General features: G+C 35.8%; 1 protein-coding gene across 5 annotated transcripts in view; it reads left to right on the top strand.

Moving 5' to 3' along the window:
• LOC150102179 (heterogeneous nuclear ribonucleoprotein U-like protein 1) overlaps window positions 1-4,537 on the top strand; it is a 323,967-nt gene extending 319,430 nt beyond the window's left edge. For all 5 annotated transcript variants that reach the window (XM_090399724.1, XM_090399723.1, XM_090399727.1 and 2 more), the window contains one exon: window positions 4,128-4,537. In XM_090399724.1, coding sequence (XP_090255850.1) covers window positions 4,128-4,402 — 275 coding nt within the window. In that variant the 3' untranslated portion in view covers window positions 4,403-4,537. The remainder of the gene's footprint in view (window positions 1-4,127) is intronic.
• Window positions 4,538-25,270: the final 20,733 nt, after the last annotated feature.

The raw sequence follows: 25,270 nt of genomic DNA, 5'->3' as shown, positions 1-25,270 counted from the left end.
TGTTTGCTTACACTTGGATAAAGGATTAAACCAAGTACAGGTAACCCTCATATAATGCAGATATAAAGTTCCATAGAAATGCCATGTTACATAAATCGTGTTATGCACGACTAGATCACAGAAAAAGTAGGGTTAGGTTCTGATTTTTTTTTTTTTTTTTTTTAAATTATATAAACAACAGTGACATCTAACAAACTATTTTTATTTAATTCAGGTAATTCATGTAAGTTAAGAAAACACAAACTATGAGACCAATACTTAGTATAAAATTATGAATTGTACATACATTTCATTGCACAGAATGCATAAATGTTTCAGACACAATAAAATAAAGCGCATATTTTAATCGCCATCATTGTCTTCAGAAATAACATTTCGTAGATGTTCTTTAAGTGGCCAGAGGTCATCACCACTTGATATCTCTTGGACATCATTTGTTATAATTCTCATTGCCTACTTCGGCTGGTTTAGTTATCAAGAAGTCAGTAATAAGACTTTGCTTACCACTATGCTGCAATTTTTTTATTAAGTTCATAATATGGCGCTAAACAAATATCCAATCGTCTCGTGATTTTTCCCAAGAACTCCATTGAGGGATCATTATCCGTAAAATAATTTCCTAACTTTCTTGCCAAGTCCAATCCTGTTGCTAATTTCTTTAAACTGAATTCTTTAACGGATTTATCACAATCAGAAATTTTGCCAGAACTTTCCCTGCCATTTGGTTCGATGCCATCTATTAATTGTACCAGTTCCTCCTCATTAAATCTGTTTTTCCATCAATTAATTCACTAATTTCGTTTTTAACCATATCGCAAAAGCCCCCTCCACAAAAAATGTGTGCAAGGTTTATTATACGACGCAGCTCAGCATCCACTGGAGGCACAAATTTTGTTCCAGAATGCCCCCCAGGCCATATTTTTTTTCCAACAAGCATTCAGCATAGAGGGTTATAATTCCTTAATGGACAGAAATAATTTTCACACATTTCATATTGAAAACTTTCCACGCTTGAGGCATTGTCATGTTTGGATTAGATTTCATTTTTTCCAAAATTAATTGGAATTTTTGCCGAATATAATGACTTATATGTTGATATTATTCGTTGGTCAAGTGGGTGAATAAGTGAAGTAGTATTAGGTGGCAAAAAGTTATATTCGGATGTCTTCAATTTGTTGGGTGGCCTGGTGCGATATTTAAAATGAGTTGAATTTTGAAGTCCATATTCTTTTTCTTCGTGTAACTTTCTACGAGTACAAAACACGTGAAAAACCAATTTTCAAACATGCTAGTTGTAGCCCATGCCTTTTTGTTGGCCCGCCAATAAACAGGTAGGGTGGACTTGTCGAGCCCTTTCATCGCACGACAATTTGCGAATTGGTTAATAAACATTGGTTTTGTCATGTAATCACCTGATGCATTACTACAAAACAGTAGAGTAAGTCTATCTTTGGAAACTTTGAATCCAAGAGCTGATCTTTCATTTTTCGAAATATAGGTGCGTTTTGGCTTTTTTTTTTTTTTTCAATATAACCCAGATTCATCCGCATTGAACACCTGGTAAAAGTTCTGCTGGGTATTTGCAGGCAGCATCAACATCTGCTGATGCTGATTCTCCCTGGATTTTAAGATTATACAAAGAAAACCGCTTTTTAATGTTTTCGAAACAACTCTTACTGGTACAAAATCCATGCCGAGAGATTTCTTCTGAAGAATCTTGATCAAGTTCTTTTAAATGTTTATAAAGTTTGAGAGGTTTTTTTGCTTAATAAGGTGTCCATCCAAAGGAATTTTGTTTTGAGTGCAATCTTCTATCCAAATCATTAGACATTTCTCCATTTTTTCCATTAGAATATCGCGTACACGAGCAACGCGCTTTGCACTTACCGTTGACCCAGCAATAACACTTTCTCGGATTTTATGTTTATTTTGTTTGATTGTTCGAATTGTTGATTTGTTTAAATTCGGAGCCCTTGCAACAAATTCTGGTTTTTCTCCAATTTTCAACCGATCCAAGATTTAAATTTTTTCTTCGAGAGAAATGAATTTCCTCTTCAATGTTGGTTTTTTCCCTTTCGTTGCAGTTTTAGTGGCCATTACAATAAAAATAAACTTTAACATACATAAAAGCATTACATATGCATGTAACTCACCAGAAAATAAACTGCTCAGCTTGAGAATAACACACTTATGATTTTTAATGCGCTTTCCTGGCAGAAAACGATAATTTTCAACAATAAACACTTTATACAGCAAACCCTAGATGGCGAACCTATGGCACGTCAGCAATTTACAGGTGATATCCTTTTATACGCTTATAAATTATTCAACTTTTTTTTAATTATTACAATAACTACAAGTTGAATTTTGTTTTACACGAGACAGCAGCTATAAAGGCGTGCAAATAAACTTTTACATAAAAAAAGCGTTACATACGTATGTAACTCGCCAGAAAATAAAGAACTCAGCTTGAGAATAACAGTTGTTATTCTCAGAATAACAGGTGTTGAGTTGAAATGCTAATTCTCTTCAACTGAATTCCATAACATCTGAAACTGTCATAACAACATTCACTAATAGTTCTAACATATGCACGACAGGGTGTCATTTATCGTTCCTACAGAACTTTTCATTACCGAATGGCTTAACTCACACAAAAGTTTCAACCCTTGTTGAATTGTATGGCTGCTTGTTTGCATTTGAGGTTGCAGGCAAACTCACACACCCATTATATGGCATGTTTCAATTCATGGTAGAATTTTATTTGAAGTTAGCCTTTATGATCTGTCATAATGACATCGAGAATTTTAAATGCAATAAAACAAACACTTATTTCATAGTTGAAAAATTGGACAATAGTTTTCAGTTAGATACTGTGTTTCAATACAACATATGGTTTTGCTTGAGTCTATATAGCGTAGTTTCTATGAGAGGGGACATGTGATTCATTAGTTAGCACCATATTTATTCCAGCTGTCTGTAATTGAGAATTACACTGAGAATTTTGCACAAACAGAGTGCAAAAGCCTCTGTACACTACCTTATTCAGGGATACAATAAAACTAAATTCCATACTTATAACTACTTGCTCGATATGGGCAGACACAAATTTAACGAAGATAAAAATTTGATTTATAAGTCCCGCGGTGAAAAATATATGGGGGGAAAAAGGGGGACGGGTTACTAGAAATTGTAGACTGCGTTATACGAGGGTTACCTGCATGTAATTTTTTGGAATCTTTAATTTATAGTATAATACCATTCTAGGGGAGGGGAAGGGGAGTACAGCTTTTTATATCACTAATTTTTCCCCAGATCTGTGTTCCACTGAAAACATCACATGATCCAAAACTTGTTTAGCTGAGAAGGGAACATGCTGAGAGTTAACTGGAGCAGATGCTGTACTAGAAATATCATCTTATAAATTTATATATGTACTGGTGTAGTTGACATTGTTCTCTGCCAGGTTTGCAGGAGAGACCTAGAGGAAGACCACAATATAGGTGGATTGACACAGTAAAAATTGCTTTAGAAGAATAGAAATATAAGATCTGATAATGTTGACAGATAACAGATTGATTTGGTAGAAAATTGTTGATAGGAAGTTAGTAATGATGGAAGTTTTTTATGTAGTACTATCATAGTATCCTGTACATCGCTTTAGGGTACATGTCAGGAATTTTATGATGATGATATATCACCCCAGGGGACACACCTAGGTGTCCACAGGAACTGGTGATCCCGGGATATCCAAGCTGATGATACAGAGTCATGGTGGTATAGCCATTACATCTGGTTGTATGGAAATGTCCAACCCAGCAAGCTGTGTGAAAGGCAACAGAGAACCATCATGCACACTTTTTCCCTTTCTCCAAGTAATGATGAACAAGTTAAGACCGAAGAAGATGATATATGTAGCATCTTCTTCGGTCTTGAAGTTCCAGCACTATCTGATGATGACAATAACAAGATGTGGTGGTGGTGTAAAATTAAAATTTCATAGTTTTATTACATATCAGCTAAACTTCCTTTGGCAGTTTTTGTTTTGTCCTGTTTATTTAATAATACATTAACATCTGTATTGCTTTGATAGTGAATTTTTACTATTTTTTACAACTTAATTTTAGGTTATAATTATGGACAGCAGCAGCAACAACAGCCAAGTACTCCTTCCAATCAAAGCTATGGACAGTATCAGTCACAACCACAACAGCAACAAAGCTGGGGACAAAATCAGGGACATGGTCAAGGTCAAGGCCAAGGCCAGTGGAACCAGTATTATCAACCACCACAGCAGCAGCAGCAGCAGCAACAACAACAGCAACAACCGCAACAGTCCTATAGTGAGTACTATGGTCAGCAGCAAAGTTATGGAGGTTATGGAGGATATGCCCAAAAATAGTGTGACAAAACCATTTGTACAAAAAGAACTGTTCTTTTTATTTCCACTGTCATTGAAATGGACTTTGCTTCATTATGCAGCAATGTTTAACGATAGTTTTGTCGTGCATGAATTTTGTAGTAAATACATATATTTGGGGTCATTTGGGTTTTAGCATGTATGTAATCTCTCCCCCACCTATCTCTCTCTCCTCCCCCACTTTCTCTCTTGCACCTTTATTGGTGTAGCATTGTATCCTGCCTGTGTATTTTTCTTTTCGTCTTAATTTCATGTGTATTTTGTGTATCAATGCACAAAGACATTTTCCACAAGAATATTTGCCACCCCTCAAGAGATGTTTACTTGTAATCTGAAAGTGTGATATTCTTGTTTCCGTCAGTGCATTTATTAGTAGGATGTAGATAGTTCTGACCCATAAATACATGCATTTTGCTTACAGATTTTATATATGTATATGTGTGTGTGTGTGTATATATATATATATATATATATATATATATATATATATATATATATATAGTGTGTGGATGTGGGTGTATGTATGCATATATATATATATATACACACACGCACACACATATATATATGAAATTAATAAAACTGCAATGGCAGTGAAAATTTCCATTTGGTTCATTTATACACCTAGGTTTCCAGTACTTGATGTACAAGTTAAGAAAACACTTAATCCATTTTAGAACAGTGATAGAAAATTAACCCATAATAGCCAAATTATAAATTTTAATATAAATTTGAAGGGGGAAAAACACAATTTTACCTAATTAGGACTTTTCTAGAAATATTCTTTTTTAGCCCAGCATTATGTCTAATTTTATTGATGTTATGAATTTACCATTATGTGTCAATCATTGCCAATGACTTCCATCATTAAACTATCTTTTGTTTAACCTTTTATATGGTTTTTCATATAAATGTAATACTTTAGCTTATTCTTGTCACTTTTTTTGTATGGTCTGGATTCAATCATCATATTTCATACAGCATTACTAAAAATTACCCATAGCACAAATTGTAAAAAAAAAAAAAAAGAAAATAAAACTAATAAAAATGTCATCCTCTTCATATAAATATATATATTGTAATATTTTCCTTTGTGCACATTTTGAAAAATACTTCTTTTTTGTTTGTGATATGTAGTAAAAGTTTAGTTTGTTCATGTTTTATATATAAGGTCATGACCAAAAACGCATGGTCTGTAATCTCTTGTAATAAGAGCCTTCTGTATAGTTATCAGATATTTGTGATGTCTTGCTGAGATTGGATAACAAAAACAGGATTCTGTAGCTGTTATCATGTGGTATTAGTGCATTTGACAGTGTTTATGCTATGCACTCCATTGAAAAGTGCTGTTCCCAATGTTTGGATTGCTAATGTATTTCCAACTTCATACTGAGAAGTTCTGGATCATGATTATTCGAACTTATTATAGAACTTAATTCCATTTTTGGAATTGTTATTAAAGAGTTTAAATATGATTGTGGTTGCTGATGATGGGTGTATCAGGGATTAATATCAAAGGAAAGAAACAGCAAGCAGAGGAAATGTGAGAAGAAAGCTGTTTAAACACTTTATTCAAATCAAGTTTGTTAAAGCAGTTATTTTTGCTCTTTCATCTTGGAATATTGGGGTGGTCCTGTATTGTTTATGTACCTCAAGTTGCGTGGACCCTTCTGCAGAACTTTTTTCTGTTAACAAGATTATTGGTGAATTAGAGAAAGAGCTCACACCTGGCTATTTTGATTTTTGTGCCTCAGGATTTTGGACTTAAATATTAAAGTAAGATATTGCTTTTGATATATAGAGATAAAAGTCAGGGAATGCATTTCATTGGTTTAGGGCACATCACACCAAAAGCTAATTTGTTATGCAGCAAATAATTCTGACAGTGATATAACTAATGTAAAGTGATATTTGTTCCACCGAGCAAATGACTTCAAATGTTATAGATACTTGTATAGGAATAATAATAATTTATTTATGAATAAGTTTCATTAATTGATTATTTACAGGTTAGTAAATGTGAATGTGCACACTAATTCTCCAAAATTTGAGGACCAAATTTTTTTTTGTATCTGAGCCATAAGCGTCAAAATGTTGAGGCTTTCTCAAGGAGCTTGATAATAGAGATATGTGACAGGATGAAAACAAAACATTTCTGCAGTAAGACATGGATATGGGCTATCATGGTATGTCAGTAACATAAATTTTTCAGAATAAAGATGGTAACTTTACAAAATAAAAAGTAATCAGTATTGTTACCCTAAAATACACAAAGATATTTTACCATAAGTTGTCTCCAATACATTTTGATTTTGCATCCGGATTCACTTATGTGAGTTTGTGATTCTACACTATAAACTGGTGGTATGTAAATGTTCTTTACAACATGAAAAGTCATTACTGCTGACCTGGAATTCGTGCACTTTTTTGTAATCACATTTAATTTTATCTTAATATCTTCAGCAACCTGGAAAGTTGTGGATCTTCTCAGAGTGTTTATTTGCTTTCACTGAAGTACTACAACTCAACCTGTTTTGTCAAATTAGAAAGTGATTTGATTATCAGAAATATGAAGATGTCACATATCCATTTCACTACAGGTCACTTCCAATGTTTTTCTTTCTTTATATGTATCTAGTTATGAGGTTTGATATCCTTCTATAACATTTCTTAGTGCCAGTAAGTTGATTTTTAGAACACAGGTCAAGTTATAGCATAGCTGTATCTTAGCCACAAATAGAAAAGCATCAAGGCAGCCGTTGAGACTATGCGGCAGCTGCTTCCTACGCCGCACCATTCAGGTGTGACGTGCAGGCACCAAATCGTCCGCAGACTACCTAGGTACTGGTCTGGGTGTTGTGCTTAGAAGAGCAGCCACCATACTGCGATCTATTGAGACTCATCCTCTGACTCTAAAGCATCTATGTGCTGCAATAAATTTAATTTAATACTTTATCCAAGTGTGAGCAAACAAAGTTTGCACCTGAAAGTATCTTCAGGACTGGGGTAAGGTAGTACAACACCGGACAACTCGTTGCAAAGGTGGAGCAAGCTTACATCAACCCTATCTCAGGATCTCCCGTAATGCAAAACACTACCTTGTTGTACTACCTTACCCCAGTCCTGAAGATACTTTCAGGCGCAAACTTTGTGTGCTCACACTTGGATAAAGGATTAAACTAAATTTATTATAGTCTAACCAAGTGAAAAATAAACTTTCAGCATCTATCTGCTGCAGTGAATTGAATCCATAGCATGTTGGAGAGTGATGATGCTATCCACTCGTCAGCTAACCGCAATTAATAGTAACTTCCTCCAGTATTAAATTATAGCATTATATGTAAAGCGTATAAGAAAGTTTTAAAACAAATCAAATTTGAGCAGCTTTCAGAGGTGAACTGTAGACTGATACACAAACATCATTGAATGGGGGAAAATGAGAGTTTGAAAACAAGAACCAAATCTTGGAGATTCAATGGCAAACCCTGAAGAAAACGTGAGTCATCCAGAGAGCCATGTGCTGAGGTTGTAAGGATATAAAAATCAGAACACTTGGAATCAGGAAGTTAAAGAGACAGGAAAAGAAGAACCATAACAAAAGTGTTTGGCAAGTAAATCAGCTTGTGCTCTTGGAGAATACAGCGACAAATGTAAGAAAGTTAAACACCGTAAAACTAGCTAAACAGAAAGTCCTGGTAAGAACAAAATAAATATCCGGAAGGTGACAATATTCTGGAGGCTTTTGAAACAGCTTGGAAATGAAGGAAAAAGCACTGTAAAAGGAATATGAGATGATACAGGTGACATGGGAAATGAAGTTAAGGATATCCTAGATTTCTGGAGTAATTACTTTGAAAGACTACTAACTGAAACAAGCAGTATCAGCATGATAGTAGAAAACTCCCGACAAGAAAAAAAAAAGTCATCAAAAACCTGAAATGTGCAAAGAAAGGCAGCAGGTCGAATAGATGGTATTCGACGAGAAATGCTCAAATATGGAGGTATAAAAGTTGTCTATGCAAGTATACTTGAGAAACGATTGAGAAGAACTGAAGAACAAGCATGATTCAGGCCAAATAGGGGTTGTCAGGATCAGATTTTCACTTTATGACAAATAACTGAGAAATCATGGGAATATAACAAAGATCTGTATTTAAGTTTTGTTGATCTGGAAAAGGCGTATGGCAAGTGCTAAGAGAAAAGCTATTAGCTGTATATATACAAGTCGGTGTTCAAACTAGTTTTAACTTATGGATCTGAGAGCTGGGTCAGAAGTAAAACACTTGACCAAAGACTAGAGACCGCAGATATGAGAGTCCTGAGAAAGATTAGCAGCGTGAACTGATGGCATCAATGGCAATGCTATTAAAAACAACTAGGATATTAGGAATGAATTTGACATTATTAGCATTCAGGAATGCTAACAATAGGGTGGTATGGTCACTTAAACAGAATGTGAGAAGAAAGATTAGCAAAACAGGTGTTCTTTTCCAAGTTGGAAGGGAAAAGACCAAGACAGGTGGATTGATACAGTAAAAAGTTCTTTAAAATAAGTCTAGGCAGATAACTGATTAATTTGGAGGAAAAGATTGGAAGTTAGTAATGGTGTAACATATTCATATATCTTGTACATTCCATGAGGGTACATGTCAGGAATTGGATGGTAATGTAAATTAAAATCTTAAAATTATATATATATATTTACATCTTCAGTTCAAAACAGGTGTAGATAACAGTATCATACAAACATCACTGATATAAATGTTATATCGAAAGCAAGCCAAATCAATGAAACAGCAAATGAATTGGAAGCTTCTTTTTTCATCCTGCACACAGGCAAATCAGCCTCGAGAACACATGCAATTTACAGACAAAAAATACTAATGGTGGTGGGCTTTGTAGATGATAGTGTCGGTTTGCATTCGTTGGTGAATTAAGGGGTAGCGATTGAGAGGTAGAGTACCCCCCCCCCCCCACACACACACCTTGAGTCTTTGGACTACTTAGAGGTCTCACATAATAACTTCGCATGGGCAGACAATGCAAGATTTGAAGTCGGACTTATGGATTTTTTTTTTTTCTTCCCCTTTTACGTTGAGAACTGTAACCTAGTTGATTTGCAATATGCTCAACTTTTGTTATGGCGGAAATAAAAAATTGAGTTTTACACCAGGCTTCAAAAATTGGAATCTCATGGAAATGGCAATCAGTGGTTTCTGCAAACTCAAGCAGCTTCACTTAAAATCTAAATTTATAATTTTCAAAAAAAAAAAAAACATTTAGACATTTGAAATTGGAGAAAACTGGTGAAATCGTACCAGCAGGAATTGTGGAATGATTTAATGTCTTTCAGTTCTAATATCTCTGTAGAGAGTGATTTGCATCTCCCTCGACTTTTGGAGTTCCTCTGATAATCTGGATCTTTTTAAAAAGTGTCTCAGATCAGATGTGTAAGTACATTTCCTCTATATCTATATATTCCCGCCTCCTAGCTTAAAGGCAGCATTTCTGAGCCATTTCGACAAACTTAGTCTCAATTTCTAAATTTGGGATGATCTTAAAATCATTAACAACTTGTTAGATCTTCCCTCGCAGACTATTCTATTCAAGCTGTTATGAAGGACTAATGTCTAGTAATCAGACTTAACCAGTGGCATATTTTAAATGTTAAAACTACCAAAAATTATTTTATGTAAACTTCATTAACATTCCTTTATAGGGGTGGAACATTTAAATATCGCATTCCATAGATTGAATCAAAAAGTGCTTGGAATCTATGAATCTTGGAATCTTGAGATCACCACAGTTAGGACGTTATCAAAAATTTTTGCCGATACAAGATGGGACTTGTGAACATTTTTAGTGCAGGCAATTATGGTTCCACCTAAATAATAAAAAAAAAAAAAAAGTAGAATATTTCCCTACAATGAGCTCAGTTGCTTATTTGTGAAGATAATGGTTTTAGTGGAAAAGGAAAGGAAATACCTTAGAACGTGACAGATTAGAGTTCTTGGGAAACGGAAATAATGTCAGAAAATGGAAAATTTATTACCGTATATTGGATAAAGCTGCATGTATAATGTATTTAGCAATGTAGAAATGTCATTTTGTGGCTTCCTCCTGTGTTGGAGAAAAGACCAAGTTTGATTTGTGAACTAAAGTTTTAGAGTAAAAATATAAGGTTTTTACATGAAGGGAGCGGGTTTTTCAATCCATTGTAATTAGGCAGCTAAGGGTGTCATTTTTAAAAATTATCTCCTCAGATAATTTTTAAATTCATTGCTTCATATCCAAACCGGATATGAAGCAATGATTTTAGAAAATTATCACAATTGCTAACGTAATAATTTTTTTTTCCCCATTTATGATCGGTTAAGAGAATTAAGTGGTTTCGCTTAAAAGAGGAGAGTGAGGAATCGTTTTAGGGAGAGGGTGTTAGAGGGGATTTCGGATGGACTGGAAAGTGTACAGGATTGGTGGAAACATAATTCAAAAGTAATCCTGAGCTGTGCATTCGAGGTGCTTGGTGAGACATCTGGAAAGATTAGAGAGCAGAAGGAGGGTTGGTGGTGGAATAATGATGTACAAGTGGCAGTGACAGCTAAGAGGAAGGCAAAGCAGAAGTGGGATGAGAAGAGTGGAAGAGGACAGAGAGGTGTACAAAGAGAGAAAGCAAGAAGCCAAGAGAGTTGTGGCACAGGCGAAGGCCATGGCATATCAAGATCTGTATGAACAATTGGAAACAAAGGAAGGACAGAAAAATTTACCAACTAGCGAAATGTAGACATAAAGCAGCAAAGGACATCTTACATGTGAGGCAGATCAAAGATGCTGAAGGAAGAGTATTATGGAAAGATGTGGATGTGGACATAAGAAACAGATGGAAAATATACTTTCAGGGACTTTTGAATGAGGAAAATGCAAGGACTCTCAGAGGAGATGGGCAGCCTTCTGAGGGGATGGTGCAGAACATCAGTAGAGTGGAAGTGACGGAGGCCATGAAGAGGATGAATGGAAAATCGGTGGGCCCCGACGGAATTCCAGTGGATGCATGGAAGGCACTGGGGAAAGAGGGAATTGACCTGCTGTGGGACCTGTTCAGGAAAGTTTGCCAACAGAAAAATATACCCAAGGAATGGAGGGAGAGTACTCTTGTCCCCATCTACAAGGGTAAAGGGGATGCACAAGACGAAAAATTACAGTGGAATAAAGTTGATGTCCCACACAATGAAGATCCTAGAAAGAGTTCTTGATGGTAGATTGAGGAAGGAGGTGGAGATTGTAAAGGAACAATTTGGTTTCATGCCTGGTGGATCAACAACAGATGCTATCTTTGGGTTACGGCAGATACGGAAAAATATCGAGAGAAACAAAGGGAGCTATATCTGATATATTTATTGATCTGGAGAAAGCATACGATAGAGTGCCAAAGCAGAGGTGTCTGAGGGAGAAGAAGGTGCCAGAGAAATATGTCAGGTTGGTACAGAAATGCGAAGACAAGTGTTCGGACCTGTTTGGGATAGACGAAGTTTTCAAGTAACAGTTGGCTTGCATCAAGGGTCAGCATTAAGTCCGTTTCTGTTTATTTTTGTGATGGAGGTGGTAACAGAGGAGGTGAGAGAAGATGTGCCTTGGACAGTGTTGTATGCAGATGACATCTTGTTGTGTGTATGTGTAGATTCAAGACAAGAAGTGGGAACTAAACTGGAAAGATGGAGAAAAGTACTGGAAGCAAGGGGTATGAGACTGAGCAGAAGTAAGACAGAGTATATATGTGTTGCGCAGTGGGCGGCGGCCAGGAGACAGATCTGGAGCTGGAAGGAAATGTCATCAGGAAGGTGAGAGACTTTAGATACTTAGATTCAACAGTGTAAGAAGATGGAGGAGGTGAGAAGGAAGTGGGATGCAGGATACAAGCGGGTTGGAGGAACTGGAGGGAGATGGCTGGAGTGTTATGCGATAAGAGGGTGCCGATCAATCTGAAAGGCAAAATTTATAGGACAGTAGTGAGGCCAGCTATGACATTTGTTATAGAAACTGTGTCCCTGAGGAAAAATAATAGCAGGATGGAAGTAGCAGAGATGAGAATGCTTAGGTGGATGTGCGGTATGACCAGAAAGGATCGTCTGAGAAATGACTATGTCAGGGGAACAGTGAAAGTTACGAACTTAGGCGCGAAAATACAGGAGGCAAGGTTGAGATGGTTTGGCCATGTGATGAGGACGAATATGTGGGAAGAAGGCGGAAGCGTGGGCGGCCAAAGAAGAGATGGAGGGAGCTGGTAGAAGAGGACTTGAAGATGAAGAACTTGGATGTGGTGACTGCCCAAGACAGGAAGGTGTGGAAGAGACTCATTACAAACAGTGACCCCACTTAAGTGGGAGAAGCTGCAGAAGAAGATCGGTTAAGAGAAATTTAAAAAAAGCAACTAAGCCCAATAATGAAAGAAAAACATCTTGAAGATAGTATTTAAGTTTTTGCCAGTCTTGAGGAATCAGAATACTTAAGAAAGATCGAAATATTTGCAGTTAGAATTTCATCGGAAGTAGTTAAAATTGCGCTTGGGTATATAACTTACGTTTTCAGAAACTTTCTGAAATATTAGTTTGCTATCTACATACGTATATATGTGAATCTCGCCAACTGTTTAGGCTGTAGCAGATTAATTATTATTACTGTTATTGAATGAAATGAAGCTTATTAGCTCTTTATACTTAAGTAACTTAATGGTTGCACCTGTTTGGAAAATTCGTTCGCAGAGTACATAAGTTCTTTTCGCTATACACTTTGGTATTAGGTCTAGCTACTCACTGATGAAGCCTCAAAAAAAGGCTGAAACTGGTCTGGGTAGTGACCTCCCTCCATAATGTAATAACAGCATACATTTCCTAGGAAATGTGTTTTTACATTATGGAAAATATCTAAGAATAGCGATCTGAACTTCCCCCACTAGGATCACTTGCATTGGCTAACGCTGGTGTCGCCGATACTTCATAGTTTACTATATTCGGCAAGAAACTCTCTGATTCCAATCTTTGAGTTTCTTATTCGGTTTTAAAAATATGTGGGACTTAATATCCCCTTAATTTAAGTTACTGTTATTGGTTGAAAACCTTGTTTACAGACCGAATTTACGTTTTCCATAGCTTCAGTAAACATGATTATAGTCTCACACTTGGCAGTAAAATTCATTGCCCACGTAAATGCATTCACAAAATATGTTAATTGTAGAATTAAAGCGCACAGAGTGATTGGAGAACGAGAATATCCATCAACAGGGCAATTTGCATTTTTAGTGTAGCACGTTTTCACTATTCTGAAAATACTATTGTATAAATGGAAGTGCATTTTCAATTGATATGGCCTGGAGTTTTTTCAGAGGTGAAACACAATTTCCTCCTTCCTTATTTTTTTGGGGGGGAGGGGGTATTCAGGGCTTGTTTAATTCTTTATTTGTCGCATCTATAAAAGATAAACCATTAACACTTATTCATGATACCATGCAAAGCCCCAGAAATTGACGAGTTATATAAGAGACAAGTGGCCAGTCAATTTTCACCCGCGTTCGAAATATATTGCCTCATCTTCTTTGCATAATTTACGCATTTAATTTAATCTTTCATTTAAAAACATCTCATTCACTATCAAGTTATTTGATCATGCGGCCGCCAGTGGATGCAATAAAACTTTTCTTGCAAAGATAAGTTAGAGACTGGATCACATCAAGTTGTTGACATGACGTGAAAAGTTAGTTTGGCTCCGTTCCTAGTGCTGACTATTTTCAGTTGTTTTCACGATGTCATATCAATAGCCATGTTCATTATTTATCTTTCCTATTGAGTTATTTCTATGGATAATTTGTATAAATTCAGTATATTGCAGTATTTGTTATAACAAGAGTGAGCAGATTGGTATGTTTTGATGGCTGATTCAATACTTATGCTTTAGGTATCTTTACTACTCCAAACACAAATTTATTTAGACTTCATCTTCACAGAGACGTAGTGCTTGCTGCTCAGGGGGTCTCTTCTACGACTAGCTGGAAGAAATGAGATTTGTTGTTAGTCGTTACCTAAAGAAATGTTTCCTTACGAGTTTAAAAAAAAAAAAAAAACATTTTCTTTGGCATCTCAGCATTCTCTTTGGTAGTGTTGGGCTTTTCCACTGAAGGTGATTTAGCCGTTCAAATACAGAGATAACGTGCTTTTCAACTGGAAAATAGACAAACTGTACACACACAGTTAAAACAGACATGCATTTAGCTTTAGTTTCTTTGGTTTAATTCCAAACGAATGCAACACAAATTGTGCACTAGGTAATCCAAAACCTCTGATATTTCTCATTCTGCATATGCTGTGGTCAGCTCAGAACCTTGTTAACGTTCCGTTTTCTAAATCTTAAAATTAATTTAACTACGAGGGCTATTGTGTTAACTGAATATTCAAGCGGATGAAACTCGTAGCACTTTACTAATTTAAATTGAATGTTACGTCTGAATCTAGAACAAAGAACACGTAGGAGACCTAGATCCCTACTACGAAAGCAAGACTCGTTTCACACATTCTTTGCTGAACATCATACTGTGGATTGGCAACATCTTGCACGCTTTACTTAAAGAGTACATTCGTCGCAATCTTCAGTAGGTCTTCTGAGGGTAATTCACTTACACTGCACACTAAATAGAAACCAAGAAATTATACATCATGACTTCTAGAAGATATTGGTGTGTAGCATTTGGGAGACCAGCAATCACGTTTGCAGAATGTACAGACCTTGCATGGTGTACCTAATGATACAAGTGATTAAATTGCCAATCGGATATCCTTCAATTTATAAAAAATAACAGCTGTTGAAACGGTTCAGATCATGTCGAAGTGTTTCGAATCGTCAATATACTTGCATATCGCAGTGGTGATAAATGGGATGGCTGTGAATTTTCCTCTTATGGTTTAATCATTGAGGATGCTGTGGTTGCTCGTTCATGGGAATAATTAGGGCTCTAATATTGAATAGAACAGGAAGAAATTTTTTATAAGCGATTTTAAACAGAAAGGAGGTTTGGTCGATAATGGTGTCCTTTAAGAAATACCTTAATCTAAATTACGCGAAGAACCTTAAAAAGGATTTTTTTTTTTTTAAAAAAAAAATGTGTTTGATTCATTTATACAGGAGTGAAGAGTTTCCTGGCAACATGGGTTTGTCACTGCATAAAGAAAAGTGGCTAGAAGAGTATTTAGTTCACACACGTTACACTCATATTGGGGGTTTCCTCCAGGAAACTCACTTTTCTCATCAGGCAATATTTGGTAAACCTGCATTAAAAACACACACAGTTAATAGACTAACCTTAAGTTGTTTTGACCATACTTTCAATTTAACCAATGTTGACAATGCTTTCTGCAACGTACTGTCAAACAGTATATATGTGAAGAATGTATGAGTTGATCTAGCAGCTGCAGTCTCATTTCCTTTAATTTCAATGTGCCTGGGAATGCAGCAAAACAGAACATCAAAATTAAGTTTTCATTTTGTATGACAAATGCAAGACCTAACGCCAAAGTGGTCCGAAAAAGTTCTCTCTCTGCCTGACAATGAAAAAACGAATTTATATAATTTCAAAATTATTTTTATTTTTTAACATAATCTCACTTAAGATTAATACATTTACTCCAGCGCCATTATCCCTTCCCTGCAGTGGTTCTCAGTAAGATCTGCAAAATACCCTCTACAGAGGGAGCGGGAGCCAAATCTGGGGAATAGATCTGCCCCAAATCTGGGGCAGATCCCTTAATTTTCCCATTGCCAAAACACCTTTGTGGGCAGGTGCATTGTCTTGATGAAAGATGATTTTTTTCCTTTTGCAAACCGGGTCTTTTCTCATGAATTTTTTCTAGTCTGGTTAAAAGATCGGATTAATATTCCCCGGTTATTGTTTTACCCATTTCAAGATAATTAATAAACAAAATGCCTTTAGCATCCCAAAACACCGATGCCATGACTTTTCCTGCTGATGGAACCGACTTTGTCTTCTTTGGTGCTGAAACCAGGCTTCTGTCCACTTTAAACTGCTGTTCTGGTGTGTAATGGTGAATCCAAGTCTCATCCATAGTAATAAATCGACGCACAAAATCAGTTTTATTCTGTTTAAAACGCTCCAAGCACCGTTCAGAGATTTTCATGGGAGTGCGTTTTTGACCTGCTGTGGGCGAGCATGGCAACCATCTTGCACAAAGCTTTTTCATTTCCAATTCTTTATGCAAAATGTATCCTACACATTCTTTTGAAATGCCTATAGTCTCAGCAATTTCATGCACTTTGACTCGCCGGTCATCTAATACTATATCATGCACTTGATCAGTGATTTCTGGTGGTGCTACACTTTTTGGACGTCCTTCGCGTAGATCATCTATAAGGCTGGTACGGCCACGTTTAAACTCGGCAGCCCATTTCTTAATTGTTGAAAACGAAGGAGAAGAGTGCCCATAAACTTTTATGAACTTCGAAATAATTTCTTTTGGCGTTAAACCTTTTACAAAGAATTTTATAACTGCACGATACTCAATTTTATCCATTTAAAGCAGGAATATCAAAACACAAACTTATTTAATAGTGACCATTTACAAACTTACATTATAGCCTACCAGTTTCGCCAGCAAACAGTCTTGCTTTTTCAAGGCGTTTACCGAAAGACATAAAAACTAGTAAATGCAAATTGAAAGGAACATAAAAAACGTTGTAAACCAACTAGTAGCTAAGGTTACACGTTCGCGTGACAGAGAGAACTTATTGTTCTTGTTCATTATCACGCATGCGTGTTTGTTGTAAACGTGTAATGTGATTACTGGCTAGCTGTAGTTCAGATTGATTTAGAGAGAGGATCAGGTTTTTCCACGAACTGTTTAGGATTGCACCCTGATTTCTGTTGAGGTATCTGCTGGTTATTAACACTATTGTGGCTTCCTTGAATAAACGATGTCTGTAGTCGTCATCCAGATATGGCATGGGGCTGTTTTGCCACTCTATCGTGTGGTTAGACGTACAGAAATGATGTGCTAAGCCGGAAAAGATACTTCTGTTGTGGTTTACATCACCAACATGTTCTTTTTGTCTGATTTCTAAACTCCGTGAAGTTTGTCCGATGTAGGCACGACCATAGGAGCAATGAATGTAATATACTCCTGGATATTTGTAGAATGGCACCTTATCCTTTGGGGATCCTAAAACTTGTCTGATGCTGGTAGTTGGTTTGAAGACCACTCTGATATAGGCTCTTAGTATTATGGCTATTTGATAAGAAATTGGTGCTTGATGAATGGGATAACTACAGTAAAAATGTGCTCGGAGCGTGATTCTTCTTGTCTGGGGTTATGACTGTATAGATATTTTTGATGATGTTTGGAGGATATCCATTTCGTGATAATATGTTGGCTATTAGCGAGAGTTCAGTTTGTGTATCCTCTTCTGATATAAACTTTCTGGCTATATATTTCAACATGTGGATAATGCTCAGTTTGTGTGTCTTGTGTTGGTTTGAAGTATAATGAAGATATCTTCCAGTATCTGTGGGTTTTCTGTAAATAGATAATTTGACACTATTTGATTGTTTTTTTTTATCAAGATGTCTAAAAAATGCAGTTGGCTGTTGTTTTCCACTTCTAGAGTGAATTTTATCTTGTTATGTATTGAGTTGATTTTGTCCACAAACGATTTTAGGTTTTCTAAGCTGTCTTTCCATATCTTGCCATATAATGAAGATATCGTCAACATATCTCCACCATATAGATGGCCTAGGGGAGATTGTGTAGAGAAATTCTTTTTCAAGTTTTTCCATGAAAAGGTCTGCACAAGATGGTGATAGTGGGCTTCCCATTACTAGGTCTACTAATTGTTGGTATATGGTAGTGTTAACCTTGAAGAAATTAGATTGAAGGCAGTGTCTAAACATTTGTGTGATGTCAAGAGGAAAGGGATCTTGGATGATGTTTATTACCTCTTCTACTGGTGCATTGGTGAAAAGGGATAGAACATCTAGACTGGCTAGCATGTCTGTTGGTGCAATCTTAAGAAGATATCTTCATTATACTTCAAACCATCACAAGACAAACTGAGCATTATCCACATGTTGAAATATAGGATTACACGCGAACGTGTAACCTTAGCTACTAGGAACACAAAAAACGTTTACAACGTTTTTTGTGTTCCTTTCAATTTGCATTTACTAGTTTTTATGTCAATATCTGTGTAGCTCAGTGGAAATGGCGCCTAGACAACTGTCCATCAGAGGAAGGGCCCGGGTTTGCAACATCTACCTAACATCTCGCTTGTGGTACAAGATACGCAACACCCCGTATCACGGAAGCTGGGCCGAAAAAATACACAGGTTCTGCGCTACATACATCTGGGGCTCTCAGTATGAACCCATGCGCAGATCAACACCCTTCCATGAAGTTGAAGCTGGAGGTTTAGCATTGCTAAACATCCATCTGAAAACTCTCATCGGCAGGGCAATAACAGCAGCCCGAGCACACACAAAAACCTATCATGCCTATGCGGTAACATTCTTACAAAAGTGTTTGCCGCATAGGTTTATAAGCTCACTTCCAGATATAAAAAAAACCAAGCCCGAGAATGTTCAAAGAAATAGCCGAAGGGTACACATATATAATGAAACACTCAGATACCGAAACCTTACTGACAATTAAACCAAGAAAACTATATAAAACATTAAGTCAAGTGACATTCCCACCTCCCCAACACAGGGAAATAAGAAAAGGAGAAATTAGGATAAGTCCAGTGCTTAGCAAAGTTTTCCGACTTCCAATATCACCAAAATACAAAACATTCTTCTATAAAGTACACCATGCCTGTCTCCCCACAAAAATGTGGTGTGTAGCAAAAAAAATCCCACTACAAGGCCCAGCGAAGTGTCATTTCTGTCCCGACCCAGAAACAATATATCATATTATGATGTTCTGTATAAAACACATTATTTTGGTTGGAAGACCAAAAAATGAAAAAAACAGAACTAATAATCATAATAATAACAATGTATGCAATATGGTCCCACAGATGTGACAAAATACACGGAAGAGACACCAGACCAAACATACTAGCAAAAATTAACAATTATTTAAAGGAAATTATCATAAACACTACACAAACCAAAAGCATAACAACACAGCAATGGAGGAAACTCTGCCTAATTGAAGAAGGAGAAGAAGAAGGAAAAATAAAACTTATACCGATAATGGAACCCCCGTAGTTAGTGGTAGACAATAATGATAACCCACTATCTGAACAAAAAGCATAATCCCAGACAAAGGTGCTGTTAACGTAGGCTCATTCGCCACAACGAGAGGAATAATGACAACAAGATATCAAATCTAATAAAAAAAAAATAATAAAAATTAAAAAATTAAAAAAAAAAGTATATATGTATATAAAATAATTAAAATAAATAAATAAGTAAAAGTTTAAAAAAATAATAAAAATATTAATAATAATATATAGGTACGCCTATATATAAGGGATAAGAATGTTATATATATATATATATATATATGTGTATATCTAATTGTGTAAAAAAAAAAAAAGTAAATAGCAAATTACTCCTTAAGATAAGTCAATACTACTCTAGTAATAATTATGCAGATTAAGATATACTACCAGACATATGTATATGTTCTTGTATATACAGACACAAGGACGGTAGAAATGTCAATTGTAAGAAATGCAGATAACATAAGTTCATAACATGATAATAACCCAAAATGTTAATAGGAAATATTATCCATTTATAGACCTGTAACTAATTCTGCAATTCAGAAAACTTTGTATATAAGAAACTACAGATTTACCTCTTAAGTTAAGCAAACAATATAATGTTAAAGCAAGATGGAATTCTTTTTGTAAAAATAAGAGTGCCTACAAAAAAATAAAATCTGCATGAGATATAGAGATACTACCAAAATATATGCATATATAAATGTAAATAAAAACATAAGCAATGTATGTACAGTATTTTAAGAATAAGATGTGCATTTAAATTAAGTTAATAAAATAGTCATCCAAAATATGTGAACAAAGATATAAAATGAAGATATATGTAAAACGAATTGTACATATGGAAAATGTCAATGCTAACATATATATGTATGTATATGTATATGTGTATGTGTGTGTGGGTGGGTGTATATGTATGTATATGTGTGTGTATGTATGTATGTATATATGTATGTATATGTGTGTGTGTATATATGTATGTGTGTATGTATGTATATATGTATATGTATGTATGTATGTATGTATATATTTGAAAAAAAATAGATTTAATGACTCCAAGACCGAGATAACATATAAAGATTTTAATGATAAATACTACTAGTTTCGGCATATAGCAGCCTTCTTCAGGTATTTATAAAGGAAAGGAATACTAATAAACATTGAATTATTTAAACAAACTGTAAATTACAGGTACAAATTGCCTCATAAAAACGTTGTATTTTTCAAGTTGTTCCAATTGGCGTGCCATTGTTTGTTGCAATTGTGCGTGCAAGTTCACGTGAACGCCAATATTGAATAACTGCAGCATGGCTATCTGGGATGTTATAACTTATATTATTATTTAAGTGAACCGGGTTCAGTAGGATTTCCCTTGATTCTACGATTTTCCTCTCAAACTCATCTTCACAGCGAAAAATATTTTCTGATCTATTCCAGCATACAGAGTGGCTTCGTTGGTCATCATTAGGATTATTTGAAAAAAGAACATGACTGGATAACGCAGTTGCATGAGATCTTTTGTATGAGATGTATGAGACGGATCTGATAATGGAACTTATAAACAGACTGAAATCACTATGTAACATATAGCAACAAAAATAACAGCTCAAGCAATTCAATAGGACAATAAGGAAAATAGAAATTGAGCATGTGATGTTGTATCTTATTTAAACAGTGATTGTAAAACAGGTGTCATAAGTATATTGTAACGAGTAAATGAAAATGCCTAATAGAAGTAGCAGCCTATGTACAAATTGTAAATAGCTGTATATATATTTATTTTTAAATATACACAGCTGCTGTTGTTGATACAAATAACCTTAGTAGAAGTAGCCTCAAGAAATGTAAATCAAAATGTCAATTAGAATAAGCATTCTATGTACAAATGTATATATTGTAAATAGTTGTATATATATTTATTTTGATTGCACATAAATGCTTTAGTGTTAATAAAAATATACTCAGTGGAAATGGCGCTTGGTCGCTTGAAGTTAGACTTAAGTTCAAGTCTAGTCACCAACTAGAGGAACTTTCTAAGGCTTTCTTCGACCAATTCCCGAGTTAGTCGATCTCTGGCACGGGCAAGCGGGTTTTTCCTCCCAGAAACTCGGGTTTTTTATCCCGTAAACTCAAGGAAATCGACCGTAGTACCCACATTATTTCAGACAATGAAATATTATGTTAGGGTAAGGTACCACGAAATGGCAGCACTTGTTTGTCAGCCTCTTCATCGGCAGTTGCTATAATTAGTGATAGACAAGGGCCAGCTATCTCTGATTGGCTACCGATGGAAATTGAACTGCCCACTCAGTCTCCGAAAGCTATATTGGGTATAAAGGCCTCGCCTACTCCCTATAAAGGGAATAAAAGGCGTTAGCTGATTTTTTTTAATGTCTTTCTGTAAACGCCTTGAAAAAGTCAGACAGTTTTCTGGCGAAACTGGTAGGCAATAATGTAAGTTTGTTTGTAAAGGTCAGTATTAAATCAAAAATCAAAAAAAAATCAGCTAACGCCTTTTTTTTTTTTTTTTTTTTTTTTTATTCCAGTATATACGGGAGTAGGCGAGGCCATTTAGCCCTATCTAACTTTTGGAGACTGAGTGGGCAGTTCAATCTCCACTGGTACCCAATCAGAGACAGATGGCCCAAGGCCATCACTAATTAAGCAGTACGCAGTGAAGAGAGACGGCTCAAATGTGCCGCCATCTCGTGGTCTCTAACCCTAACACAATATATTTAATGTCTGAAATAATGTGGGTTCTACGGTCGATTTTCTTGAGTTTACAGGACGAAAAACCCGAGTTTCCGGGAGGAAAAACCTGCTTGCCCGTGCCAGAGATCGACTAACTCGGGAACCGGTCGAAAAAAGGCTTAGAAAAATTTCCTCTAGTCGCCGACTAGACTCGAAACCAAGACTTCCTTCGTGCGGCCTAGCGCGGTGGAGTGCAAACGCCACATCCACTGAGCTACACAGGCTCTCTCTCAGTATTAAATAAGTTTGTATTTTAATTATAAAACGACCAAAAATGTTTAGTTTCAGGAATATCAAACTCAAATGGACTGCAGGCCATCTGCTATAAAAGTGTATCTCAAGTGGGCTGCAAAAAAATTTTCGACTAAAAAACCTTCACTAATTACAATCGAAGGGAAGTGAAAGAATGAGTATAAATAAATTGGAAAATTAATAACAAAAATTTTATTTATTCTAAGTTATTAAAAGATATAAAATAATAGTATAATGATTATTATTATTTGACACCTCCAGGGAGTCCAAAGACTCATCGATGAAGTCTATGACAACTAAAAAAAAAAAAAAAGAAAGAATATTTTTATTATATTTATATTACGGGAATAAAAGGCGTTAGCTGAATTTTTTAAATTAATATTTACAATAGATGGCATTTAAACCAAATTAATCCGAAATTAATTTTATTCTTGCTTTGGGTTTGAGTTAGTGGGCACTCACACACATCTAACTAAAAACAATAGTTTTTAGTTAGATACTGTGTTTGCCAGTGCAACATATGGCTTTGCTTGAGTCTAAACATCATGGTTACTGTGGAAGGAGGCATGTGATTCATTAGTTAGTGCCGTGTTTATCCCAGTTGCCTCTAATTGCACTAAAGAAATATATTACACATGTTGAGAAATATATTACACAGACAGCGAATGTCTCTGTACTTTATTCAGTGGTACAATAAAACTACTTGTTTTCCTTACATCTGAATTTGGGAGGGCGTGTTGTTTACCGCGGGGAGCGAGTTATCCCCCGACGTGAAAGTGGTTAAACTTTATTTTGGTGTGCGATGTATATGCAAAACTTTAAAAAAATTTTTTTCATAAAGTAAAATCAGGGATGTGAGTGACGCTAGGGCAAGTTGTATTCGAGTAAATACGGTATTTCTGTTTTATTATAAAAAAGCCACCATCTTTTTTTTTTCATCTTTCCTTGAGGCGTCGTGGGCCGCAAGAAATTGCTTTGGGGGCCGCCAGTTTGACACCCCTGATTTAAAGGGATACAGACAACACTTGCTTCAGACAGCTGTATAAAACAAACTACTTGATAGAATGACTTGCAATTTCACATGAATGCTTATGACAGATGTACCAACTTAGAAAAAAAATCTTGCCTGCCGATATTATTGCCATCTATGGTCGAGACCTAGAACGTTTCAGATCACCACGAGCATGGCCAATACAGGTATCAGATCGAGCCGTCAGTAGAAATCAGAAGGGTCTGCTCTGTGTTAAACAACTGCAGGTAGACAGATGATGGAGTATGAGACTTCTGTAGTTGACAAAGTGAGAGGTCAGAGGCCTTTCTTCGACTGGTTCCCGAGTTAGTCGATCACTGGCAGAGGGAAAGCAAGTTTTTCTCCTGGAAACTCAGGATTTTTTTGCCCTGTAAACTCAAGAAAATCGATAGTAGAACCCACATTGTTTCTGACAGTAACAAATCCTGGTGAGGTTAGATGCCAAAATATGCCAGCACTTGCTTTCCAGTCTCTTCATCAGTGATGGCTTATAATTTATCATACTCACAGGCCAGCTATCTCTGATTGGCTACCAGTGGAGATTGAACTGTCCCCACTCAGTCTCCAAAAGCTAGATAGGGTTAAAAGGACTCGCTACTCCCTATAATGGAATAAATGCGTTAGCTTATAAATATTGTTCCAAATAGTATTTCCTGATCTAATTACCTGCTCTGCTGGAATAAGTGAAATTATAATACCTGCAATGAAGGTTTTCATTTATTCCCTTTAAGCAAGAAATCTAGCAGAAAAGACTTGAATTGAAAACTGGTTTCACATTCATACACACTACAGCTTATAATCAAAAACAATAAAATAGAAAATCAGAAGAAAATGTGTTGTTCAGTGGTAATTAGGGCTTACCTTCTGCTGTTCCTTGCCCATATATAATACCACATTTATTTATATCACGTAAGAAGCTCATCATTTGACATCAATCTTTTCAAACTCCTCATAGATAACCAAGGCAGCTCGTTGTATATTCATCATGTCTTTTGCTAGAAGGAATTATACCAAAGGAGCACAGAGTGTTTTCTGGTCATGACTGTACTTGCAAGTTATCCTCGAGGAATTTTATACTTATCTAGCAAATACATTACAGTATGTATTCAATCCATTTCACAGAAAAAGAGGATACAAAGTCAGCCATTGAAAATTGGCTCCCTAACCTAGTTCTTCAAAAATCAAAAGGATCCAATATGACTATAATATTACTACAAAAAATTAAACTAGAAACCTGTACCTTGATCAGAAATATATTCAGCAATTCCAAAACTTTATGTAATACTTCCAAGGAGTTCTTGCACTCAACGTGGGAGGGCACACTACACAATGCCTCATCTACTGAATCCTACTATACACTACGTCATCTACCGCCCACCACCAATAGTCTAGTGTATTTTAACTGTTTGTCCGGTTAGCGTGATGAAAACCCTGCTCGGTTCTGTATGCGATCTGCTAACTCACCTTCAATTGAAATTGAAGGTGAGTTAGCGTTATATTTATCGATATATTATCGATAAATATATTTATCATCC

This window comes from Typopeltis vanoorti, chromosome 10, assembly GCF_054136105.1.
Source record: "Typopeltis vanoorti isolate ZY-2024b chromosome 10, IOZ_Tvanoo_1.0, whole genome shotgun sequence".
Classification (NCBI taxonomy): domain Eukaryota; kingdom Metazoa; phylum Arthropoda; class Arachnida; order Uropygi; family Thelyphonidae; genus Typopeltis; species Typopeltis vanoorti.
The sequence above is the reverse complement of the archived record's forward strand: the minus strand, read 5'-3'. Positions and strand labels throughout refer to the sequence as shown.